The following is a 25,319-nucleotide window of genomic DNA, read 5'->3' on the forward strand; positions in this document are numbered from 1 at the left end:
TCAAAAAAGAAAAGGAAGAAAAAAAGGTGGGTGGGTCCAGTCCACTTGGTGCAAGGACAAGCAGGCTCTGGAGAACGGGCCTCACACCCACTCCTTCCTCCAGCTAGCCAGGGTGCTCCTGCTGACGCCCAGCAAAGTTCGCAGCAGCCAGTCATTTTACACAGAAGTACTTGCCAGTGCACTGGGGGTGAAAGCTACAAAATCTAAAGAAACTGCAAATTAGTGTTTTCGCTGCCAAATGCCAGCATTAAGTGCAATTTAGCCTGCAGTTAACCACCAGGCGGGTGGGTTGAAGGGGACGCCTCCGGAACATCCTGTCACCTAGGGACGGCAAGGGCTCCAGCTCTCACCTGCTTCAGCGTGGGATGTGGAGCTGCAGGCTCAGCCTTGATGCTGGCAGTACCCACACCCTGCTGCAGCAGGCGCTGCTCCATCTCCTGCTCTTGCTGTAGAGCCTTCACAAAGGCGGCCTTCAGGCGACTGGTGTGCTCCACCTTGAGTGCCTTCTTTTGGTTGGATGTCATGCAGTTCTCACACATAACGGCTCCACCCTTCTCTCGCCAGCGGCATGTGAAGTCTGTCTTACACTGCACACACATGTAGGGCTCCCGGGATAACACAGCAGCTGCTGCAGTGGCAGAAATCCTGCCTGCTGCAATAGATGAGGTGCCTTTGTCAAAGTAACTTCCAACGACTGTGGGCAGTGGGTACCTCTCACAGGTACACGGAGGCCACAGTCTGAGTGTTCCTGGGACTCTTCAAAGACATGACAAGTATCCTAACTAACACCTGTGCCAAAGATGTCAGTTACCCTGCAAGGGACTGTGGGCATGTGGGTATTCATTCTCTCTTCTGGAGATATGACAGACAAGCAACTTCATCATCATATGACTGGCAGTAGAATTAGGCCTGGGCCCAGAGGTAAGACACAGGAGTGGCACTAGCTGTCCACAGCCCTGTACCTGTGCACATCAACACTGAATGAGGGTATGGACCTGACTGGACCTGCCCTGGTACAGAGCAACAGGAGAGGAAGCCTGACCCCAATGACAGGGTGTCAGAGCTGACTGCTGGCATTCCACAGTCCCCCTGTTGGGAGAGAATCGAGCACCTGCATGAACTTGGTACTCTTCATGAGTGGGTACCTCTCTCTTGCAGTTCTTTGCTCAATGTCACCCTACTACAGAATGCCAGCACCCAGGCTTCCCAGCAACACACACTTAAGTCTCTTCTGGAACCCCAAGAGATGTAGGTTACTAACATCATTCCACAGAGTGGGTTGTTTAGCAACTCTGTGCTTAAGGAGTGCTGCGGAAAGTTTCTGAGGTATATGCAACCCTCAGAGACTGTGGGCCACCAGCACTCTAGGGTGCTACTAGGTGTGGGGCTTGGGGATTCTGAAGTCTGGAGCATACACTTAACAACCCAGCCCCAAGAAGCAAATGGGCAGAGATGTGCATGCCCCTACCAACACTTTCCTCTTTGTACTCTGCCGTGAACACACAAGTCCTTCTGTGTGCACACTCTGTCCCTCATACCCATGTCAGAAGAGGGAGCACTAAGGACCAAGGCTCCCTGGATCCAGTCATATTCACCCCCTTTTCTGCTCTTGGTATCTGACACAGGCACTTGAGGAAGGAGGTGAGGCTGACCACCACTAACCTGCTTGCCAGTTCAACACCAAGATGCTTGGCCTGTGTGGTGCCAATTGGGTCATCCATACACTTCCCCCTCTACTGCTGCTTCAATGGGGTCCTGCAGATCCACAGCATCCCCAGCGACAGTAAAAAAACCTGGTCCAAGCTTTGCCTTCATGTAACCCACACTCATGCAGGGGTCAGTCCCCTGCAGATGCTCTGCCTCACCCCTACCCACACAGCAGAACTGGAGGAAACTCTACACTGTCTCCCCAGACACTGCAGTGCAAGGTGAGGACATCCACTCACCTTGTGTCTCCAGCAGGTTCTGCACCACCTCCTCCAGGCCGACCAGGTAGATAAACTCATTATTGGCAGCACTGGGCAAGAAGTTCATCTCTGGGGCAGGGGGCTTGGGTGGGGGGATCTCCAGCAGTGTCTTCTCCAGCTGCTTGCGCAGTGCTAGCTTGGCAGCCGCCTGTCGGCTAGCTGGAGACTCAGCAGATGCAACCACAGAAGCCACACTGGTGGGAGTGGAATTTGCCTGAGCAGAAGCAACTGCTGTCCCCTTCATGGAGGCTGCAGTAGGCTGTGGAAGACAAGTAGGTGAGGCTGAGAGTGCCACCTAAGGCAGGCTCCATGCCAGATGCACACTGGAGTCCTTACAGGATTAAAGTCTGAGTTGGGTGTGGCTGTCCACTCCTATAATCCCAGCTCGAGCAGATCTGGAGTTCCAGCCTGGGCTAAATCCTAAGACACTCTCAAAAACAATCCAAGAAACAAAAGTAATCTAAGTGGCCTGTCCTCACATAGGTCCATGGCCACAGGGACAAAGAGACAAAGATAAAGCCAAGCCCAGGACATAGCCAGGCCACTCAGGTTCTGTGCACCCAGTCTGGATGTCCAGAAGTCCAGCAAGAGCAAGCTGGGAGGCTGCAGTGTGGTCCATACCCGGAGTGCTGCTTCTAGAAGTTCTGAGTATGCAACGGGTTCCCAGGGAAATGCAGCTCTTGTTTGTCCCTCACCATACCAGCTTCTTATCCCCATTAGGGTAGTCTCCACCCACCCTACCCCTGCATTCCTGAAACCAAGGCTGACCATGTCAGTGGTCTGGGCTCCTAGAGTGTCAATGATTTCCAGAAGATACTAAGAGGACTGTACACGCTTTCCCTGGAAGACCCCAAAATACTATACTCTGTGGGGCTCTGGATGCTAAGGCCTCACTCAGCAAGATACCTAGCTCAGGTCTCCAGCATGTGACTAGCCAGGGCCCTGGCTCCATCACTAGCAGAGCACCCTGGTAGCATACTGAACATAGCAAGTGGGACAAGGATGCTATGAGGTGTTGCCCATTCTCTAGGCCCTTTGTTTCAGCTGGGACACACACCCTTCCAAGGAGGTGGCAGAGACAGCCATTGTTTGTGCACTAGAGATGGACCCTAACACAGGCAAACACCCTTTGTCAGAGCTGTCCAGAATCCAGCCTTGTCTTATCTAAGGAGGGCTGAGGAGGGCAGAACGTGACAAGCAAGGAAGAAAAGAACTCGGCTCGTCAGCAAAAGGCCTGTGGACTGGGTAATTTCATCTGTCAGACAAAACTGCCCTTTTCTTCCCATCCTGCTACCCAGGGGTGGGGACAGACCCTCCCCACCTCAGAGGCTCTGTATAGAGGTGGAGGGACACACAGCTAAGAATAGCCAACTGTGCTGTAGGAGAATCTGTGGCATGCTGTCCTCCCAGCCTGCCCAGAGGAGCTGAACAAGTCAGCAGGAGTTGGGGGGAGGTGCTACAGCGGTGGCTTTTCGGAAGGCTGGCAGGCTTCAAAAGGCTCTGGTGTCCCTCTAGTGGTCTTCCCATTCTTTGCCTCAGTTTTTTTCTTCAAAGCCTGCTGCACCCTGAAGGAGTCCCGACTTTCTCAAAAGCTCCCTAAGTGCTAAAGGCTAATCTGTTTGTGATTTCCATACCTAGAACTCCACCCCAACCCCTCCAGCCTATCTACAGTACACACAATGGTACTATGAGACCTACCAGGACCTGATTCCATCTCAACCTCCCACCTAGTTTCTGGCCTCACCTGAGGGATGTTGACAAGCAGACTGGTGTTGGGGACATTGGCGACACGGATAAGTCCCTGCTGGATGATCCTCTGTCCCTGAATCTGCATGCTGGGCACTGAGGCACGGGGGGCCAGGAGGAGGGGTGGTGGCCCCGTAGAGGAATGCTGTCTGATGTTGTGAATCTGCTGGGAGGAGATAGGGGACAAGAAATGCCACTAAGACAAACCAACCCTGGCAGACCACAGAAGGGGTGGGCACTTGGCCCTGCCCCAGCATACATACAGCTCACATACCTGACTCACCTGGGCCCCCCTGACAAGCGGTGGCATGACTACTTGAGAGCTGGCCTGTGGTCCCAGTTTGGCAGACACCTGCTGCCCACCTCGGACCAGTGGTGGTGGGATGATGCTGCCGGGTATTCGAGTGGAGGAGGTCTGTCAAAGACACCGATGCCCAGGTTTATGTGAGTATTCCTTTCCTCTTAGAATTCCTTCAGCCTTTACCTCTCCAGTGCTGAGATGAGAGGCTTAAGGCAACATCTTAATATATGTGGTAATAGGGATGGAACTGCCAGCTTTCTTTAATTTGTTTTTTCTTTTTTCTTTTTCTTTTTTGAGACAGGGTTTCTCTGTGTAACAGCTTCAGCTGTTCTAGAACGCAGTAGAACAAACTGACAAGAGATCCATCCACCTGCCTTTGCCTCCTGTGTGCTAGGATTAAAGGTGTGAGCATCTGGCTTCACCTTAGGGCTCTGTAACATGAGGCACACATTCAACCAATGAAGCCACAGACCTAGGTTGGTTTTTGTTTTAACTAATTACAAACCCAAGATAAACTGAAATGCCTATTTTTTGTATACATTACTCTAGCAGGAGCCATGGGAACTCAGAGGAAGGTAATACGAGAGTGTGACAGAGGCCCCAGAGTCTGTGGGCAGAGGCCTGAGCGGAGCGACCCACTCTAGCCAATCTTTCAGTCTTACTGCTCAATCACCACTGACCAGTCTGCGACATTCATAGTAGCCTAGTTTGGTGGTGTAATTTGGGGCGCATGTGACACTCTGGTCCTTTAGTCTGTGGGAGCCCCATGCTTCTTTACTTGGGAGGAGCAGGCAGTGTTTGGAGCCTGACTATAAACGGAGGTGGTGCAGGGCAACAAGCAGAAGGGCGCACGAACCTGAAGTGAGGTCTTGCCAGCAGGAATGTTCTGGGTACCCCGCACGAGTGGGGGAGGGGTGGTCACAGTGCTCCCTGAGGAAGCTGTAGGCTATAAGATAGCAAGAGACATCAAAAGGAGTTGGTGTGTAAAGTTACACGCACGCACGCACGCACCCCCCCACCCCGAATTACTTTCTGCTTGCTCCCTAACGCCATACACTGCCTGCCATCCCGCCCGTGGGTCGAGCCTCTGCCCTGGGCCAGCCTCTCTGGGGTCTGGGGCAGTAGAGCACAGGCACCTTCTGTGCGGTGGCTTCCTTCTGTATCTGACTCTGCCGCAGCTTCTTCAACAAGACCAGTTTTGCTTCCTCTAGCCTCAGCTCCTCCTTCAGCTGCTTGATCATCCGCTCTCGTTCTTCTGGGCTGCTTTTCTAGGAGAGCAAAAGCACAAAATTGGGGAAAGCCTCAGCAGAAGCTCTGCAAGGTGGGGTGGTGGGGCTTCCAGGCTCTGCCAAGGCTCACCAAGAGCGCCTCAGTGCTGGTGTCTTTCAAGGCTACTGTGGTCAGGCCATTCACCCTTGGGCTCGATGGCTGCTCACTGTCAGAGAGCACAATCACATCAGGCGAGGGAGGTCTCTTCTCAGACTTCATGTCACTGTCAAATGGAGATAAGCAGGTGCTTAGCAGGGCAGAGTACCAGGCAGGCCAGACTACCCCAGATGCCCAATCACCCCTAGGTGCCTCCTCTTGCCACCGTGGGCACCATGGGTATCATCACTGGTCATTAGGGCCATACACACCAGATGGTGTGCTCCATCTCTGAGTACTCAGGTGTAGCATGGATGCTTCAGAAAGTGCTACTCGACCCCAGAGCTCTGTCACAAGTAAACAGAGCTTCAGATCTTGGTCTGCTATCTCAGCTCCTGAGTGCTGGGTAGGATGGACGTGAGCACTCCAAAGCCAAGGTCTCACATTGGGAACTACCCAATGGGAAGCCCACCCCTCTCTTAACCCAGTCCCATACAGCCCCCCAGAAGACCAAAAAGCACAATGATGTACTGTTAGCTTTTGCTCTCTACCTCACAAGGGGACCTGGGGCCATCTGCTGCATTGTCCTACCTAGGACACACATAAGTGGCTGCAGTGGCTACAAGTTTTCAAACTCAAAAGAACCACTCTCACTGACTTCATGCTCAGGTCTACAGAGTGTGATGGCTCTGCCCTCAACCCTGCACACTCAAGTCTCAGAAGAAGTTACATCATGGAACACTCACCACTGTGACCAACCTTCTAACACACATCCTGTGGTGTAGGAAGTTCACTTTTCCCTGTGAGCAAACAGCCAGTCTCCCTAGGAGCTCAGTTGTAGCAGGGGTGGTACACACTGTCAGATGCACAGGTCCACAACACTGACCACTCTTCCCACACTGGCTAAAGACCAGTGGCTATAATATAGCCTACATCAGTTAACCCACACAGGAGCACCCCAAAATTAGACCTCCCTCTTTGTGAAGGGTATCAGAGGGCATACACATCTGTTGCTTCTAAATCCTTAAAGCCAGTGTGCTCTGTTGCTGTAACACAGGAAGGAGGTGGGAGGAGCACTAAGTCCTAGAAAAAGTACTGCCCACAGTGGACAATCTAAACTGCCCCTTGGTGTGTATCCCAGCACCCAAGCAAGTACCAACTTGCTTGTGGAAAGCAGCTCAGAATATGTCCACTAGATGGCACTGTGACACAGGATAAAGTTAGGTGGAAGTCACAGTGCAGATCTGTCTCTGTGGTTTGGGTTTGAGCAGGGTGAGGTGAGTCACTAGGTGAAGACTCTTTGGGTCCCCACCACTGGTTCCTGCCAGCTGTATTCTCAAGAAGAGTGGCATGGTGGGCAGAGGCTGACCAGCCAGCATCTGGCTGGCTTCCTGATTCCCACATGACAGCTATACGTGCACACTGGCCACAGCCTGAAGGCTTAAGCCTGGAGGTTCTTGAGAGTCAGGCTTCGGCAGCCCAGAAACCAGTCATTTAAAAGAGACCCTGGAAGGGCTGGAGAAATGGCTCTGTGATTAAGACAACATAGGTTTAAATCTCAGAACCCACAAGACAGCTCACTACTGTAACTTAAATTCCAGGGATTTGGACAGCCTCACTCAGACACACAAGCAGGCAAAATAACAATGCACACAAAACAAACAAATTATTTAAAAAAATTGAGAGAGCTAGTGAGATGGCTCCACAGTTAAAAGCACTGGCTACTCTTCCAGAGGACCAGGGCTCAATTCTCAGCACCCACACAGCAGCTCATAAGTTTCTGAATTTTCAGTTCCAGGGTATCTGACACCCTCACAGAGACGTACATACAGGCAAAGCACTGTTGTACAAAAATAAATAATATACAAATACATGAATCTTTAAAAACAAACAAACAAACAAACAACAAAACAGCTTAAAAAAAGAGACCCTGGGCATCTGTCTCCCTCGGGTCTCTTCAAACACTCCAAGTCAATCTCTCCTCCAACATTCCCACCGGCCCTCACCCGAGGTCAGGTTTCAAGGTGATCAGACAGCTTCAATTCCAGGTCCACTGACTGTGCATGCCACCAACTGTATATTGTGTAGCAGAGGAGCAGCCCAGTGCCGTGGCTGTGGTACTGGCCCAGGGGGGTGCCCAAGTGAATTAACAGCTGGGCTTAAGAGGCACCTATGACAGAGTTACAGTCTAGGACTGGCTTTCTAGGCAGACCAAAGGACACCCAACTGTGGAGTTTATCTCTTTCCTATCTTTCTGAGGTGAGTCGTCTAATAAAATTTGAGATGTCTGTGAGGAATGAGGGCACTGCTGGGGCAGAGACCATCCTGGACTTAGGCTTCCTTGGAAGACAGCCCTGACCACTGTTGCTCTCTGACCCCATCCTGGGCCCCAACTAATCAATTTCAGAGATGATGTCACTGCTATCAGTATCACTCAGCATCCCAGCAGCAGCCAGCCTGCCCGGAGTGAACTTCCTCTATGCTAATCAGGCCACCAAAAAGTCATGTGACAAAGGCATTTCCCTCTCTGGTCATGTGACCCTTTAACTGTGCCTTCCAACGTGAAAACCATGGCAACGGGCAGTTCTAACCGGTTTGTGACACACGGCCTTCATTTTGAGAAGAGAGGTAAGGGTTCAGGTGCTGTCAGAAAATGGAGGCTCCACTTTCCCCTTTCTGTGCAGCCTCCAGGCATCCAGTCGCCTGTGGTCATCTCCTACAAAAAACAGAGGAAACCACAAGCCCCTCTCCCTTCCAAACTGAAAGGCTTTCCGAAGCTCAGCTTTTAACAGAAATACCTTCAAGATTCTCTGCACTTTTCTAGATAGCTTTTAACTTAGGAACCAGAATACATGGATCAATCACAGGCACAATTTCAGAGGGAGCCTTTCATGAAACCCATAGGCATAAGAGTAAAATGAAGAGTGACATGGAGAGCTCTGGAGCACGGCCAGGCCGGCAGGGACAACTGCTTTTTCTGGATGCTGTGTGAACCTGTCCTACCTGTCTATGTTGAAAACACACAGTGATGAAGTAGCTTCACATCACCAGTAAAAATCTCCAGAAGCCAGCCAGTCTGGCCATTAGCACCAAAAGCTGTCTCCTACCAGGAATGTGTGCTGTGTCCTGGAGAAGGGGCTGAGCACTGGGATAGCCCACATCAGAGGAGGTGCTTGGATCCTATCCATGTCTCTTCAATCTGATCGGAGGAGGAAGAACACCTACATCAACTGAGGACCAAGTCCTCCTCAGGGCCAGCTTGGCTGTCATGGCCTATACACCTACTCTTCTGCACCCAAACCTTGCACCACAACACAGACTAGCTTGACTCACAAGTCTGTCCACCAAGCCCTGGCTAGCCATGATCTGTCTCTATCACCCTTCAATGGACCTCTGACCTTTGGAATGGCCTGTGTTGGCATTCATTAGCCCCATGGCACATAAGCCAAAAGAGGACATCAGACCTGCAGGGCCCCTTTGTTTCCTAAGGGACTGCTTTCAGATGTCGCCTTTCTCACCTAGTACATGTCTGTGTGAAAACAGACAGACAGATGGGACAGGATGGACAAGCATAGCTACCCTACCCTCTTGAATAGGCCTGACTTCCTTGTCTACACAGCTTGTGTGTCTCTAACTCACAGGAGGGATTCCCCATCCTCCCTATCCCTCTCACATGGGTGTGGTGCAGCCTCAGCTCCCAATAAGGGCACCCAGAAGGATCACGGTGCCTCAGTGCCAGGGCCATGCTGCTCTAGAATAAGTATTCCCAAGCACCCCAACCTTAAGGTCAGCTATGACTGAACTGACTTGGGTGGAAGAGGCTATGGGGCTTCTACACAAAGCTAGAGGCCCGTCCCCATAGTGACGCTCCTATAGGCATTAGCCTGTTCCTGTGGAGAGGAGATGCACCCACAAAGCTGTGGGTTAGTGACTTAGGCTGTTGAAAGTGCTCCACAAAGTGAGGGACTCCACAGTTATGCTGCCTCCCGCCTCCTGAGGGGCACTCTTTTACCCATGTTTCTCAGTTTTGAATGCTCAGATGTGTCAGCACCAAGCAGAGTAGGAGCTCTACTTCCCCAAGGCCGTGGGACAGCTTTGCTGGCCCTAAAGGACCTGTTTCACCTTGACAAGATGGGGCTGTCTGTGCAAAGCTAACTCTTGAGATTGGCATGTCTGCTACCAGGCCACAGTGGCTGCCTCTCCAGAGTAGGCAAACCAGCGTCCTGGAGGGCATAGACAGAAGTGTTGGACAATGCCAGACTCCCCTGACTCAGAGACCCAGGAGCCTGAAGCATGGGGCAGGGTTAGAACTCCAGGAGCGTCTCCAGCCTTGATCTGGATTAGAGGGGAGATTCCTGAGCCCTACTACAGTGTAGGGGAGATGCCTGTTCAGCCTTCCAGGCTGGCAAAGGGTGTGAAGAATGGGGTCTACCTCTGCCCTGTCCATTCAGGTTGCACATGTGGGTAGCTGTTAAACACCAAACCATGAAAGGGTTTCCCACTGTTGAACCCATGGGCCAGGTAACAGCAACTTAAATGTTTCCCGAGCACAGGCACCAGGAGGAGTCTAACTGCTCTGGGCCACATGGCTGTAGGGATAAGCTCTCTTTCTTGAGGGGACAGAGATGGGTTTGGCCATTGTCAGCCACTGCATGTGACTGATGGAGCCAGCATTGCCAGGACAGCTGACATGGGAGCAGCTAAGCTGCAGAATCACTATACAGTGAAGCATTAGCCCAGCACTGCTTCAAAATATTACACTAGGCCTATGCCTCCTTCCTTAGACTGTCCCAACAGACAGGATGCTTACTGGGACAAAGCAGGGAGCAAGGAGGCAGGCAGGAGAAGCTTGTACCAGTGTGCCAAACCCACACTTGACAGCTCCCCACACAGGGCAGTAGAGGCAGCCTTCTGTCTATAGGTAGGGCTGGCTGAGCCTAGATTACCAGAACAGCAGGATAAAGAAGCTGTCCCTGGAGGGTTCATGGGAGACCAGAGGGCACCTCTACTTCAGGCACCACCTTTAGTGCCTCTAACTAAAAGAGCACATCTGTCCCATTCATTGTACCACTGCTCACCCAAACCCAGACCTACTTCTAAAAAGTCCTATTAGAGAGCCCCCATTTTTGAAGCTGAATTTCTCTGTATAGCCCTGGATGTCCTGGAACTTGCTATTAGACCAGGTTAGCCTTGAACTCAAAATATCTATCTGCCTCTACCTCCCAAGTGCTGGGATTAAGGTGTGCACCACCATGCACAGCACCTACTAGGGAGCTTTAATAGTGGGCACTAGTTCCCATCGGACTGATCTGGCAGCCCCAGGTGACATTTTTCAATGACCTTTCATACCATCTGGGCACAAGAGCAAACTCACATGGACACCCACCCCCATAAGAGCCTGCTGCCCTCTGATGTTTTCTCCTTTAGGGACACTTGTGAGAAGAGCGGCAGTCCTGTCTTGGGATAAGTAGACACAAACAGGTGCTGTAGAGCCTATCTGCTCCTTGTCAACAGGTCTTGCTCAGCACCTATCATATGCCTCCCAGCTAGAACCTGAAGGCCTCTGGCTGGAAAGCTGGGATGCAGAACACGCTCTGCCTTTCTACCGCAGAGGTAAGCAGCTGGGGTGGGATTTCTGAAAGTGATGTCATCACATTCCCAGAGAGTTCACATCTGACTGTTGTTCTGGAGCTCCAGCATAGTGAGACACAGGGAGAAGCTGCATGTGGCCTGTGGGACTGCACCACAGAACAGCAAAGCTAAGCGGTACCCAGCCTGCATTGCTACCTCCTTCTAGATTAGGACAGAGAAGAGCAGCTGGTGTGTGTGTGTGTGTGTGCGCGCGCACGCGTGTGTGTACATGCCTCAGCCAATGTGTGCTCATGCCAATGGGCCTGTCACCTACCCAAGAACAGCTGGTACCTTAGGAAAGCTAAGTCCTGTGTTCTTAGCATCAGAAACACAACAGAAGCCATCAGTAGGAACTCTGGCCACCCATGCCATCCACAGTTTGCCATTCCTTCTAGCGTGCAAAGGAAGACACTTCCCAGGGTCACTCAGCCAAGCCCTGCAGATAACTTGGGCTCCCTGGAGATGAGACTGCCATTGCCAAAGGATGAGGGAGGCTCAGAGTTGCTCAGCAAAGAACATTTGCACAGAAAAAGTCTAGTCCCATACATTGTCAGCTCTTGACAAGTCATGGACCACTGGCAACATTGACACCAGTTCCCTCAAGTTGATAAGAAAGAGACAGTGTTAGACGGGGATGTGGCCCTCATATTTCCTTAGCAGATAAGAATTTGCTAGGCAAGTACACCACTGAATTAAACCCCAGCCTTGCAACTTTCAACTTAATAGGGGTATATTGAGACATAGCCCATCAGCCATCTAAAGAGCATAAAAATACCATGTATGTATGCATGCTGCTACTTCAGAGGCCTATTACAGTTACCTTTAATAAAATAAATAATTATTTTCAAATTTTCTACCACGTTAGATACCCAGTCATATTCCACAAATCCAAAGTTGCCTAGAGCTATCAGATCCCTGGCGCTGTCTACCATGGGTGCTCTGGAAGAGCTCTTACCTGTCAAGGTCATCTCTCCAGCTTCAAAAAAAGTTTCTCTTCCCTGGGGACTGGGTCACTGGGTGGATTCCCAAGTCTTGTCTTCCCAATACATTATGACCTTTGGTAACTTTTCCCCTGTCTATCAAAACTGTGTTTCCAAATACAAGCCACTGCCAGACAATGTGGCACACACTTTTAAACCCATTACTCAGGAGGCAGAAGAAGGAAGATCTCTATGAGTTCAAGGCCAGCCATGGCTACATAGTGAGACTTTAAATTAAAAAAAAAAAAAAGGTTGAGCTATATGCTGGTGTAGTGACATGGGCTTGCCATCCCAGCACTCTATAGGTAGAAGCAGATCATAAGTTCAAGGCTCCTCAGCTACATTGTGAGGACTGAGCTACTGCAAACCTTGTCTCTAAAAAACAAAATAAGTACTTGCTTTGGGAGCACTTATACTAAACCAGAACACTAAGAGATTAATTAGCGTAGTTTCTATCCAAACCTACCAAGTGTTCCAAGTGTAGAACTAGGCACACACACAAAAAAGTCATCCCATTGTTTGGGATCTAAGAATATGAACATACAATTACTGAGAGGTCTCCTGTCTCTCCAGCCATCAGAAAGCACCTTCACGGTCTCCAACTTCTGAGGGAGTACAGGACCTTCTATGTCACCATGGTACCTGCCTGAATCTTAGCCACAGGAAACGCAGACATCTCTCTTGGCTTTGTGCCCTTTCTCCCTCAGGCATCTAGGGGCACATCCCCTTCCCAGTCTCTCATTTTCAGAAATTCACATACTCCCAAGGTTTTGTCCCTTCAGCACTGTGAAAAGTCTTACTCTATGATGAGACAGAGACAACAGGGCTCTGAGGAGAGTCATGAAGCATCTGACACAGCACAGAACTGAGACATCATACCAGGGCTGTCAGCTCTTCTTCCCTGACAGCCCGTCACCACAGACTGACTCACTATTAGGTTCTTGGACTTATATTCTTGACAGTATCAGTACAAAGTACAACCCAGACTCCCTTCCCACGAAGCCTGCCATTCTTTTCCTAATGAGCCCTCTTCATAGGCTACAACAGTCTACCTTCTGGTGTGACTCCTGCTGGAGCACATGGGGTGATCAAACATTCTAAAAGTCTTAGTATTCACTCTTACTTCTACCTGCTCTATATACCCAAGTCCCTTCTTCACTCTGTTCCTCCACAGGACAGGAGGCAGGATTCCTTCCAGATCACAGGGCCAGAAAACAGTACCAATTAAAAAGCAACAGATGGGGCCACCTGTACACCTTTGGTTCCAGGTGATCTAACACCCTCTGCTGGCCTCCCTGGGCACTAGGAAAATTGTGGTGTACATATATACATGCAAGCAAATGCCTATGAATATAAAAGTCTTAAAAGTGAGTTAGCAGTGAGCTCCCTGTATCCCTGCATATTTTAGTTACCTACCACTGTGGCTGACAAAGCAGCAGCTCCAGGAAGCCTAGCAACATATGACCTAATTTGAGCAGGAATGGCAAACGAATTAGAAACAGCTAGCCGCATAACCACTCACATATTACCCCCAACATCTGGGAGACTGAGGTGGAAGGACTGCCAGTCTGAGGTCAGCCTGGGCCACTGTCCTAACAGAGGAAAGTGAGGGGCTTCATGACCAGCACTCACAGCAGCTCTGAAACCTTACTGTGGAGTAGGCCCTGCCTGGGAATTCTGGGGTCCCCCCACTACTCAAAGCTGATGTAATAAGAGAAAAGGCCCAGATTGGGCTGGGTCACTTATAGGATATTGAAACACAACATCATAGTGTCCTAGACAACCCAGTATACAGGCAGATCCTCTCATCTTAGTGACCTATGGAGAAAGATGTAATAAAGGCAACAGGCAAGCAGCCCATAGTGAAAAGAGGTAGAAAGTGAGTCAGAGATAGAAAGGCCCACAAGTTAAGAGATGGCAACTGGGGCAAGAGAGCACCAGAACTAGTATTAAGGGCATATATGTAGAGTTCCCAGAGTAGAATAATAGCTAAGAGACAAAGTGGCCTAGGGATTTCTCTCTGAGCTTTAGGCATTGCCTGTTCTTCAAGCCACACAGTAGCCCAAGGACAGGCTTTCTGGTAGGGACTGTAAGAGATGTGAAGTGAAGGGTCACATATGCACATGCTGAGACTGTCTTGAGATATTACCCTAACAGCTGGGACACGGGTGTTTATTCAAGACAAATTCCAGCAGACTGCTAGGGGGCCTAGTTTGCATGCTAGGGAAGATAATATCCAACCTGTCCCCATGTTTGGCTTGTGTGTGGTTACCCCAAAGTGGTGGGCAGTCAACTTTTCTCTCACGGACTTAGCCTTGTGCTTCCATTAGAAGGGAAAGGTGATGGAGGAGGACCTAACCCAGATGTAGGCCAGGGACCTAGTGACAGAGTCATAAGAAATAAACTGCCACATACACTAAAAACAATTTTGACATTTTAAGGAGAAAGCCCTCAGCTTCTTTCACATAACTGAATCTGCACAGACCTCAGGAGCCTGCCATTAACTGCTGGGCATGGAGCAAGGGCAAGGCTGGTCACTGTCCAGATGATCACATGATAGGCACAGCAGTATTCAGCCCAAATCAGAGCTGTACAGAAGAATGGGCCCACAGAACTCAATACCACAAACCATGGTGAGCAAAGAAAACAGAAGGGTAGAGAGTGTATGGAGCATTGTGGAAGGCTCTCTGGAAGAAGGTTCTGGGTAATACTTTTTTTTAACCTTGCTGCTTCAAGTGTATGTGCCTGTCAGAACTCATTACAGAGTAGAACTAGAGGAGGATCTGCCTATATAAGCCATGTGTCACGTGCCCACAGAGATGACTATGGGACTCATTTCTCCTATCCTCAGCCATCAGAAGCTGGGTAGCTTTCTCTACCTACACTCCCACCATGATGTGTGGCTTTACCATAGGTCCAAAGGCATTGGGTCCCAGAACACAACCACATCCCTAGAGCATAAGTAAGCCTTTCCTTTTTGTGTATATTTACCTGTGGTGTACATGCATCTGTGTGTGGAAACACATCAATCATATACATACATCTGAGGTGTGTGGAGACCTAGAGTTGACTTAGGGCATTTTCCTTGATAAATTTTCCACCTGATGCACTAAGACAGGATGAATGTCTTGCTGAGACCCATATCTGCCAATTCAGGCTAGTCTAATCTAGTCAGCCTGCTGATCCCATCTCTGCTTCCTAAGAGCCAGGGTTCCAGGCAGGCACTATGTCCTGCCCAGCTTTTATGTAGGGTCTGAGGAAATCAAACTCTGGCCCTCAAGCTTACACAGCAAGCGACTTATTCCCCACGGAACCATTCCCCAGCTACCTAGACTTTTGCTTTCCCTCATATATACACGTGTGTGGGTGTGTGTGGGGTGTATCTCACTGTACTGTCCAGGTACACTCTCTGTAGACCATGCTGGTCTCTGAGATCCATCTGCCCTTGCTTCCTGAGTGCTGGGATTAAAACATGTACTATGCTGGGTACTTTCCTCATTGTGCCGTGTAGATCACTGACTGGCATGGCCTCTCTTTATGGGGTGGTTATTCCAGATTTGCCTTTACACCCTGTCCTAAGCAGCCACTGGTGAAGGGCATTTCAGTGAAGACCTGACCTGCTGGCTTTGGCACCATGAATACATTTTGAGGCCTGTCCCCCATCTCTGCAGAGGAAGCAAGGCCACCCACACAGCCCGCTCTCTGCACTGTCACAGCTACTTGGCTTTTGTGGAAGACAGGAGCATTGGTAGTTGTGTAATGTGTACATACTATATATGTGACACTTCAGTCCTTTTTCAGTGGTCCTGTCATGGAGGACATGGACACCAGAGCTGGTAAAATCAACCTCAACTTTCCAAAAGTCGAGACCCCATGTTGGGTGAAGGGAGGGTAGCCACAGCCTGTACATGGCAACTGACACAAAGGGAAGAGGGAGGAGAAGACAAACTCCTGAAGGGCAGGTGCCAGCACCAACCTGGGACAGGTTGGAAAGAGACACTGGACTCCAAGTTGGACGTGAAGGCCACAGACCTACAGTCTCCTCTCAGGGTAAGGGCTTGGAGACAGTCTCGCTGGAGAGCAGTGTCATTCACTTCAAGTAAGCCACACTGTCAGTACTTCCTTCCTCCTCAAGAACAACACAGTATATTAGACTCACCCTGCAGTAGTCCAAGATGATGCCACAGAAAAGGTTCGAGTAAGTCCTGCATGGTGGCACATCTCTCATCCCAGCACCGAGGAGGGGAGGAGGTTAAAGAGGAGTGCAAGGCCAGCTGGAGCTCAGCAGAGATCCAGACTAGGAGTGGGGCATAAGGTACCAAGCAGCTTCTTCTGTTTGTACCAGCTCAGCCTTGACCAGAGGTCCAGGCTGGGGTGGGGCAGCACTGTTCACAATCTCAAGGCTAAGGGACCTTGCAGAACAAGACACACAACCTGGGGTAACCTCTATGGATTGTTTCTAGTAATGCATCATCATATAGATACCATATATCTGGTATGGTAGCCATACTGTAGCGCGTCCCTCCTCCACATTTCTTTTGCAGTATAGGTGGAACACTATCCCATTTGCTTCCTAAATCATCTACATGGAGGAGACATTAATAGTACTATCCAATGTGGACATGCACATACTCAGGAGATGGAAGGAGGAGGATAAGGAGTTTGCCTAACTACATGGCACTCTATTTCAACAATAAAAGAAGCATGAAGTCCCCTTGCACTGTTCTCTACCACCTGGCTCACAGAGCCTCACATATCTTCCTTTCCACATCTTAATGACATTTTTTGAATTAGTATTTGTTTTGTGTATACAGGGGTACACATGTGTCACAGCCTGCACACAGAAGTGAGAGAACAACATGTGAGACTGAAGATGGTTTTCTCTCTCCTTCTATCACATGGATCCTGGGGCTCAAACTCAGGTTATCAGATCTAGTGGCAAGCCCCAATCTTCACTGTATGGGGGAAATAATTCCATTTCTCATGGTTTCATGTCTAGAGGAAAATGTCTACTTATGTTACTTTATACTCTGACCAGGGGCATGGGAGGCTCTGGTTTCTACACATCCTTGCCCGACACTTAACATTATCAGCTGTCTTTACTACAGAGAACCCAGAAATGTTCAATGAATATTTGAGCTATATTGTGCTATGCAGATTATCAACCAGGCCAAGTGGATCAACAGTGGCTATATTCTCTGTAACCTTGTTGATTGTGTCTAACTGCATTGCCGATTACCAAGAGTAAACCATGACACCCGTAACCTTCTATTTAAAATTACTATCAAGGGGATGGTGGAAGGGGGAGGGGATTTTCGGAGGGGAAACTAGGAAAGGGGATAACATTTGAAACGTAAATAAAGAAAATATCTAATAAAAAATAAAATTACTATCATGTTTGTACATGATGGAGGAGAGGCACATGGAACAGTGTGCTATGAAGGGCAGAAAACAGCTTTATGGAGCTGGGTCTCTCCTTCCACCTATATGGGTTCTGTGGACTAAACTCGGTTGGCTTGAGCAGCAAGTACATTTTTTTACTGAGCCTTTTACCAGCCTAAGATCATCTATTTCTTTCTTTCTTTCTTTCTTTTTTTTCTTTTTTGGTTTTTCGAGACAGGGTTTCTCTGTGTAGCTAGCCCTGGCTGTCCTGGAGCTCACTTTGTAGACCAGGCTGGCCTCGAACCCAGAGATCCACCTGCCTCTGCCTCCCAAGTGCTGGGATTAAAGGCATGCGCCACCACGCCCAGCTAGATCATCTATTTCTAGATGTTCCATGTGCCTCTCCTCCATCATGTACAAACATGATGTAGCACCAGGGAAGCAGAGGAAAATCTGTGTGCCTTAGGCCAGCCAAAACTACAGTGACATCCCCACCTCCAAAGGCCCTCTCTAGCTTGACTCAGATGCTATGAGATGACTCTTTCCACTTCAACGTTCATGAAGTCACCCAGGACTCTGTTGTTTGGTTGGTACCTATCTTTCCTCGAATCTATTGACTGTCACTTAGACCACTGGGTGACTGATCAGAACTTTTATGTCCAACCCCTGCCACTGACCGCTTTGTGGATACACCTGCCTTCTTTCTTGTTTTCCCCCCCCCTCTGCAACTTTGTCTTGTTTTGTGTTAAGATTTTCAGTTGATCACGTTAATTCTGTATTGCTTCTTCATATTTTAGTTATTTCCTTGTCCAAGACAGGTATCACTATATTATCCCAGGCCATGCCTTAGCTCTTGGCCATCCTAAGTGCTGGGGTAACAACTGTGGTCACTAACTTTTCAAGTTAACAGAACAAGTCCATGATGGGCAGAGCGCTGCCTTGTGCCCCACACACCAAATAAACTGCTGGTTTTTGTTCTAGCCTCAAGAAGGAATGGGAGATTGTTTAGCAGTCCTAGGTCACACACCACACCTCACTGTTCTCTCACAGAAAGTTCTCTGGAGAGTGCTTCCAGGAAAGATGCTGTGAGCCCTGGAAGGCTTCTGCGTCCTGATGAGTGCAGCTAGTGCCACCCACTGCCTTTTGGGAAGATTTGATGCTTTCTTCAACATAATCCCAAGTTGCCCTCCAAACTCAATTATTCCAAATATAAAATACACATTAGGAGACTGACAGAAAAACTTTCGAGTGAAAGAGATGGTCATAGAGCCCTGACCACTCTGTTATTTCTGTCATACAAACATTCACAGAGACGTCACTCAGAGATTTTGATTTCATCCCAGCTACATCCTCAAAGGGGAATCCCAAGTCTCTGCCACCCTCAGAGCCTACCCAAGGCTTCAAAATGCCCACAGTGGGAGCATGAGCAAAAAGAGAAGTTTTGGGCTGGTGAGATGGCTCAGTGGGTAAGAGTACCTGACTGCTCTTCCAAAGGTCCGGAGTTCAAATCCCAGCAACCACATGGTGGCTCACAACCATCCGTAACGAGATCTGACGCCTTATTCTGGTGTGTCCGAAGACAGCTACAGTGTACTTACATATAATAAATAAATCTTTATTTAAAAAAAAAAAAAAAGAGAAGTTTTTTGTTGTTGTTGTTTTTTCCAAAATAAGCTTTCTTTGTGTAGCCCTGGCTGTCCGCCAATTCAGAGACCCACCTGTCTTTGTCTCCCAAGAACTGTAATTAAAGGTGTGCACCACTGCCACCGGGTGGTGGTGGCGCACACCTTTAATTACAGCACTTGGGAGGCAGAGGCAGGCGGATTTCTGAGTTCAAGGCCAGCCTGGACTACAAAGTAAGTTCCAGGACAGCCAGGGTTATACAGAGAAACCCTGTCTCGAAAAACCAAAAACCAAAACAAAACAAAACAAAACAAAACACACACACAAAACAAAAACAAAAACAAAAACGGTGTGCACCACCAGGTGCCAGTTTTGAAAGAACCAAATACAATTCTAGAAGCAGTATGGAAAAATGGTTCAGCAATTAAAAGCACACACTACTCTTGCAGAGAACCAAAGTTTGATTGCCAGTACTGACATCAAGCAGCTCACAACTGCCTGAAACTCCAGCTTCAGTGAGATGACACCCCTTCTTGGGTACCATACCACCACATATACATACATACATACATACATACATACATACATACATACATACATACATACATACATAAAGAGAAAAGAAATTCCAGAAGCATACATCCAAAATCCTTGGTACCAGGTCTCCTCCCCACCCCAGATCTGAGAGGTTCCCAACTTCTGGTATAACGCAGCACGACTGTTTACACAGAATCTCTACATGCTGTGCTATGCATCATTCAAACACCTGACTTAGCATGAATGCTGTAAGCAGGCACATCACACTGCTTAGGAACTAGCAAATAGAAAGTCCACACATGCTTAGTATAGGTACAAATTGTACACCCTTTCTTTTTGGTAGTAGGCATTAACCTCAGGGCTCTATGCTCTACCTGTGAATGGTTAATCTTAGCTTTTAGCTTGATGAATTTAGAAATCACCTAAAAGACATACCTCCAGCCTGTCAGTAAGGGGAGGGAAGACTGTGAGTAAAAGCACCATACCACGGAATGGGTCCAATGCTAAATAAAGGAAGAGACAATTTGTGTACCAGCTTTATTATTCATTATTCTCTGCTTTCTGATCACAAAACCACTATTGACCAGATGTCGTCACATGTGCAGGCTTCCATGATACAGTGGATTATATCCTTAAACCATTAACCAACTAAACTTTTCTTTTCTCCTTAAGCAGGTTTTATCAGATATTTTGTCATAGCAGTAAGGAATATATTACTACTATTGCATCCAGCCCAGCACACTCATTATTTCTGATTTGTGATTGTTGAAAACATTAGTGCAAAAACCCACAGGGACAGAGGGCACTGTCTGTACTATGAAACAGTGCATATGAATCTCACACATTTGTTGTGGAATAAAAGCCAGGCATCAAAGAGAACAGACAGATACATAAAATCCACAAACAAACAAAGCTCATCTGTTGGACGCTAAGCTGTCCAATCAGGAAATGGAGGGAAACGGCAATAACACCAGAGCATTATCCATGCTCCCCTCTTAGTCTGGGCTGACCTGAAGGCACACACTTTTGAAAGCTACAAAGCAGGCACTGAGGAAACAGCAGGACCTGGTGGCACCTATACTCTGAGGACTGGGGACAAGTATAAAGATGGGGTCACTGGGGCTCACTGTCTCAAGAGCCTGACCAACTTGCCAAGTCTCAGATCAGTAAGAGACCCTGTTTTAAGAAATAAGATGGACAGTTTCTGATGAATGGTAGCCAACCGAGGCTGACTTTCAGCCTCTATGAGCACATAGCCCCAATGGAGGAGCTAGAGAAAGTACCTAAGGAGCTGAAGGGGTCTGCAACCCTACAGGAAGAACAACAATAGGAACTAACCAGTACCCCCAGAGCTTGTGTCTCTAGCTGCATATGTAGCAGAAGATGGCCTATTCAGCCATCACTGGGAAGAGAGACCCCTCAGTCTTACAAACTTTATATGCCCCAGTACAAGGGAACACCAGGGCCAGGAAGTCAGAGTGGGTTGGTTGGGGAGCTGGGTGGGGGGGAGGGTATAGTGGACCAGGGATAGCATTTGAAATGTAAATGAAGAAAATATCTAATAAAAATTGTTTACAAAAAAGCCATATTGGTAGAACAAGGAAATATATGGCATTAAGCCTGCAAGGCCTTGTCTGTATACATCTAATAAATTGCTATGGTGAGCTCAAAGCAACAGTACCTTAACCCTCACTACCCTGGGTGAATGCACTCACTACATGAATCTGCTTGGAACCCAACTCCTGTCTGACACCCATAGAAGCACACACTATGCTGGAGGGAGATCCCTAAAGGTGTCCTTGGCCAGACACCCAAGGAAGACCAAACATAGAAAACAGGGCTGTTCCCATACTGCAGAGGTTGCCACCAAGAACACACTTCCTTCCTGTCACTTCATCAACCTGCAAAGCAGAGTGACTATCTCACCAGGAAGAAATGTGGCTGAGACGTTTTGCCCAAGCAGAGCTGCAGCATGTGGCCTAGCCCTCACCCTGCCCACTGACCTTCAGGGTTTGGTTTCTTTTCCACTCTTACACCTGCATGCAGCCAGAACCCGGGGGGTGGTGGTGGTGGTGGTGGTGGTGGTGGGGGGTCCTCTAGTTTCTAGGCAGCCCTCAATCCAGGATATCCGGGTGATCTGTTCCCCAGATTATCCTGAAATACTACGTATGTCGTAAGAAGTCACCAGTAAAAACTTCAAGAAAAAACATCTAAAGGACAGCTTGGAAACCAACAGCTCTGGTAGGGCCCCAGAGGTTCAGAGCCCTGGTGTACCCCTGGATTTTGGCAATAAAAGAGGGATCTTTCACATCTTAACACTTATAACTTTGGACTTCACCATCCCACCTCACAAAGGAGCAGGCCACAATAAGCAAAACATGGAGCATCCTGGCATAACCCCAAAGAACCAACAACTCCCTCCCCATCTGCTTCAGGAGCTCTCCTATCAGAGGTCTCACCAGAAAGACTGAGCTGAGGACCCACAAAGTCTGAGGGAGGAAAAGGAGCCTCAGCCTATCACTGTGACTTATTCTAAAATACGCCCCTAGTACAGCAGAAAGCAGTCAGAGAGGGAGAGAAGTTTCTGAGTGAGCAAGAGGATGGTTACTAAGACAGGGTCTTCTGTGCTCCAGGCTGGCCTGCAACTCCGTATGTCGCTCTCTGACAATGACCTTGAACTCCTCAGCTTCCTGTCTGTGCTTCCTGGGATGATGGGCAGATCCTGCCACGTGTGCCCAGATGAGAGAAGCCTTTCTAATGGCAAGTTCACAGAATGTTCTCAATAAAAGGGATATTCCAGTTTCACAAGGAACTCACAAGTCCTCAGGATTCTATGGCACAGCGGCAAATCTGGAAGCCCTCAGGATCCCAACACCAGATTTTGCAGAAAATTGAAGACTGAAACCGCTGTGCACTTCAGGCACCAAGTGGAGAACTAGCTCCCTCCTGCACTCCACTAGTGCTGGACCGACCTCACCGAGTATACACATGAGGTAGATGAGGACCCCAAAGGTACAGGATCCCAGTGGACAGAAGGGGAGTCAGGGAAAGTCCTCAGTGAGAATCTGGGGTAAATGCTCCATTCTAGAATGTTCTGAAGAAAGGGTAATGTAGCTGCTGGGAGAAAAAGGTTGAGTCTGACTTCCTTTAGCCTTTTACCTATGAGTGTCAAGAAGCCTGGGTTCTGGGCCGGCCGGTGGTGGCACACGCCTTTAATCCCAGCACTTGGGAGGCGGATTTCTGAGTTTTGAGGACAGCCTGGTCTACAAAGTGAGTTCCAGGACAGCCAGAGCTATACCGAGAAACCCTGTCTTGAAAAAAACCAAAAGAAGGAAGCCTGGGTTTCAGGAAAGTTCCCTTGAACTAATTAGTGATATACAGGAGAAACCCACAGAAGAGATAACAGAAGCCAGGCAGAATAGGGAGGCTCCTCCTTTGAGGAATGACACAAAGTGTGGTAGCCTGGCCTCCCTGAGGCACTCCCACCAAAGGAATGTTTCAGTCCTCCCACAATCCAAGAGATGGCAGACCCACTAAATAAATACAGGGGACTTCCTCCCCAATGAACCCATGAACCTGCCACTGACAGTGTCCCAGCCTAGGACTCAGGGACATCCTGCCCTGTACCAGCCTCTGCTAGGCTCCAACCCAGCCCATTGTCTTTTCTCACTCACCTGTGTGAAGTGCGCATGTCCACAGGCCCGTCTCCTAACAGCCCCTCGCCAGATCCTGTGCCCATGGCCTCTGTTGTCCTCAGCAACCCCTGGGCTGAGCCTGCACTCGGCTCTGGCATCACCCTGCTGTCTCCGTCCACTGTCAGCTCTGATGACCCTTTCTCCATTTTCATTTTCTTGTTCTCCACATCATCCTCCGTTAGGTCAGGTTCAAGGGTGCGCTTCTGACTGCGGGTTCGGCATGCTTCTTCACTCATTCTGTATGCGAAAGGGAGGATATAGCATTTGAACCCCTTCTGACAAGTTTAGTTTGAAGTGCGGTTTTCTTTTCCTCAGAGGCAGCTAACTAGAGAAGGGACAACAAAGACAGGGCCATAGACGCCCCTCACACCCTTAGGATGGCTGGGCAGGAAGGAGTCCCACAGGCCTCTTGGGTGTGGCCAGCTCTGAGAAGCCATGGAATCCAAGTGGGAGAAAAGCAGTGGCAGCTGTTACTGGACAGGGCCCTTCTGTGGAAGAACGGTGCCTATTATGGGTCTGAAAACCAGTCCAGGGGCCTGGCATCTGTATTGTAATGGTGTGTGTAGGACCTGGATAGAGGTGACCTCAGGTGCTGTGTGCCTGAGCCCCCCAGGGAGCCAGAAGTGAGGGTCATGCTAAGCTTTTTGGCTGGCAGACATACACTCTGAGCACAGTATGGACCGGTCCATCCCAAAGTGCCACCACCATGGCCCTGTACATGTGGCACACATTTATCTTGATTCAAAGAAAAGGGAGAAAAACGCTGAGTCAGTTTTTGATCCCATGACATCACTGGGCTCCACATGACCCTTCCCAGGATGCAGTCAGAGAGACAAAGCACTTTCCAGAGAACCAGTCTGAACCGGTTCCAGACAACACAGCTGAAGTGAAGTGTTGTTAACCCTCACAGAGACAAGAGGACAGCTTACTGGCATTCCACAGCTGAGTCTGGGACAAGGCCCTCTTAAAGGGACCGCTCAGAAGCCAGGTCTTACTAAACACTATAGGACACCAGCCTAGGGAAAGTCAGAGAACCCAGAGTTCACTTGGGAAAGGGAAGAGAAAAAAAAAAAGTCTGGCTGGGCTCTGGCAGGATCCAAGGGACAGCTCCACTGAGACATCTGGCATTGAGTATAGATAGCCCTGCAGAGAACCTCAGCTCACATCTCCAGCAGGCTTGATGGGAAAGCCCTCTGATTCTGCATCCTAATGGAGGGATACCTCCTTCCAGGTGCCTCAGTTTTCCACTGGTAAATATGGTAGGAAAGGCCTGTCCTGGACAAAGCCAGTTCTAGAAACCCCTTCCAAGGTTCTGGGAGGCTGGGATATTCCATCATATCAAGGATGCACTCCCACGGGTAGGAAAGGCCTGTCCTGGACAAAGCCAGTTCTAGAAACCCCTTCCAAGGTTCTGGGAGGCTGGGATATTCCATCATATCAAGGATGCACTCCCACGGCCAGACCAGAGTCCAACCTCATCTCCATGGTCCAGTCACCTTCTTCCATAGACCTTGGACCCAAGAGCCTCCTCTTCATCACCACCTAGGTTAAAGTTAATGCTTTGACCTTAATACGACTCTATCAAAGGTAGAGATGGGGATAGGGTCACAAACCTCAGTGGGCTTCATCTCCACCCTACTTTCTCCTGCCACCCCAACCTGTACCCTGGCAATCTTCCCTAGATACTGGAGCACCCACCATATCCCTCCACTCTAACAGCACTGGAGAGTCTACTACGGCTTTGCTCTTCCTTCAACAAGCCTGACCACAAACCCTGTCACACTTGCTGACAATCTGCCTGCTTTGCCTACCAGCAAAAGCAAACAAGCCACTGTCCTGGGGTGTCAGGGTACTCCCTGAAGCAGAGCTGCTGAGTTCTAGAACAAGAGGAAGTAGATTGGCAGTATCCTCAGACAGGGTATAAACACGGCCAGGCCTGGACAGGATATAGATGGGGAGCTCAGAACCTGTGACAATAAGGGCATGTGGGAACTGGGTGGGTGGGTGGGGCACAAGCATTATGGTTCTCAAAAGCGAAGCTCACTGGTGGGGGCATACTTCCTTTCTTTAATCCCAGCACTTGAGAGGCAGA

General features: G+C 49.1%; 1 protein-coding gene across 29 annotated transcripts in view; it reads right to left on the reverse strand.

Moving 5' to 3' along the window:
• Nucleotides 1–25,319, reverse strand: part of Gatad2a (GATA zinc finger domain containing 2A) — an 89,334-nt gene that overhangs the window by 5,504 nt on the left and 58,511 nt on the right. For 8 of the 29 annotated variants that reach the window (NM_001113346.1, XM_017312721.2, XM_011242295.3 and 5 more), the window contains 8 exons: nucleotides 23,207–23,464; nucleotides 5,374–5,506; nucleotides 5,151–5,282; nucleotides 4,871–4,960; nucleotides 3,997–4,128; nucleotides 3,712–3,876; nucleotides 1,947–2,226; nucleotides 351–652 (listed from right to left, as the gene is read on the reverse strand). In NM_001113346.1, coding sequence (NP_001106817.1) covers nucleotides 351–652; nucleotides 1,947–2,226; nucleotides 3,712–3,876; nucleotides 3,997–4,128; nucleotides 4,871–4,960; nucleotides 5,151–5,282; nucleotides 5,374–5,506; nucleotides 23,207–23,463 — 1,491 coding nt within the window. In that variant the 5' untranslated portion in view covers nucleotide 23,464. Of the gene's footprint in view, nucleotides 1–350; nucleotides 653–1,946; nucleotides 2,227–3,711; nucleotides 3,880–3,987; nucleotides 4,129–4,870; nucleotides 4,961–5,150; nucleotides 5,283–5,373; nucleotides 5,507–23,206; nucleotides 23,465–25,319 lie in introns of all 29 variants that reach the window. The other 21 variants (XM_006509638.4, XM_017312714.2, XM_017312716.2 and 18 more) reach the window with 7 other exon arrangements.

The sequence above is a fragment of the Mus musculus genome, chromosome 8, assembly GCF_000001635.26.
Source record: "Mus musculus strain C57BL/6J chromosome 8, GRCm38.p6 C57BL/6J".
NCBI classification, from domain to species: Eukaryota; Metazoa; Chordata; class Mammalia; order Rodentia; family Muridae; genus Mus; species Mus musculus.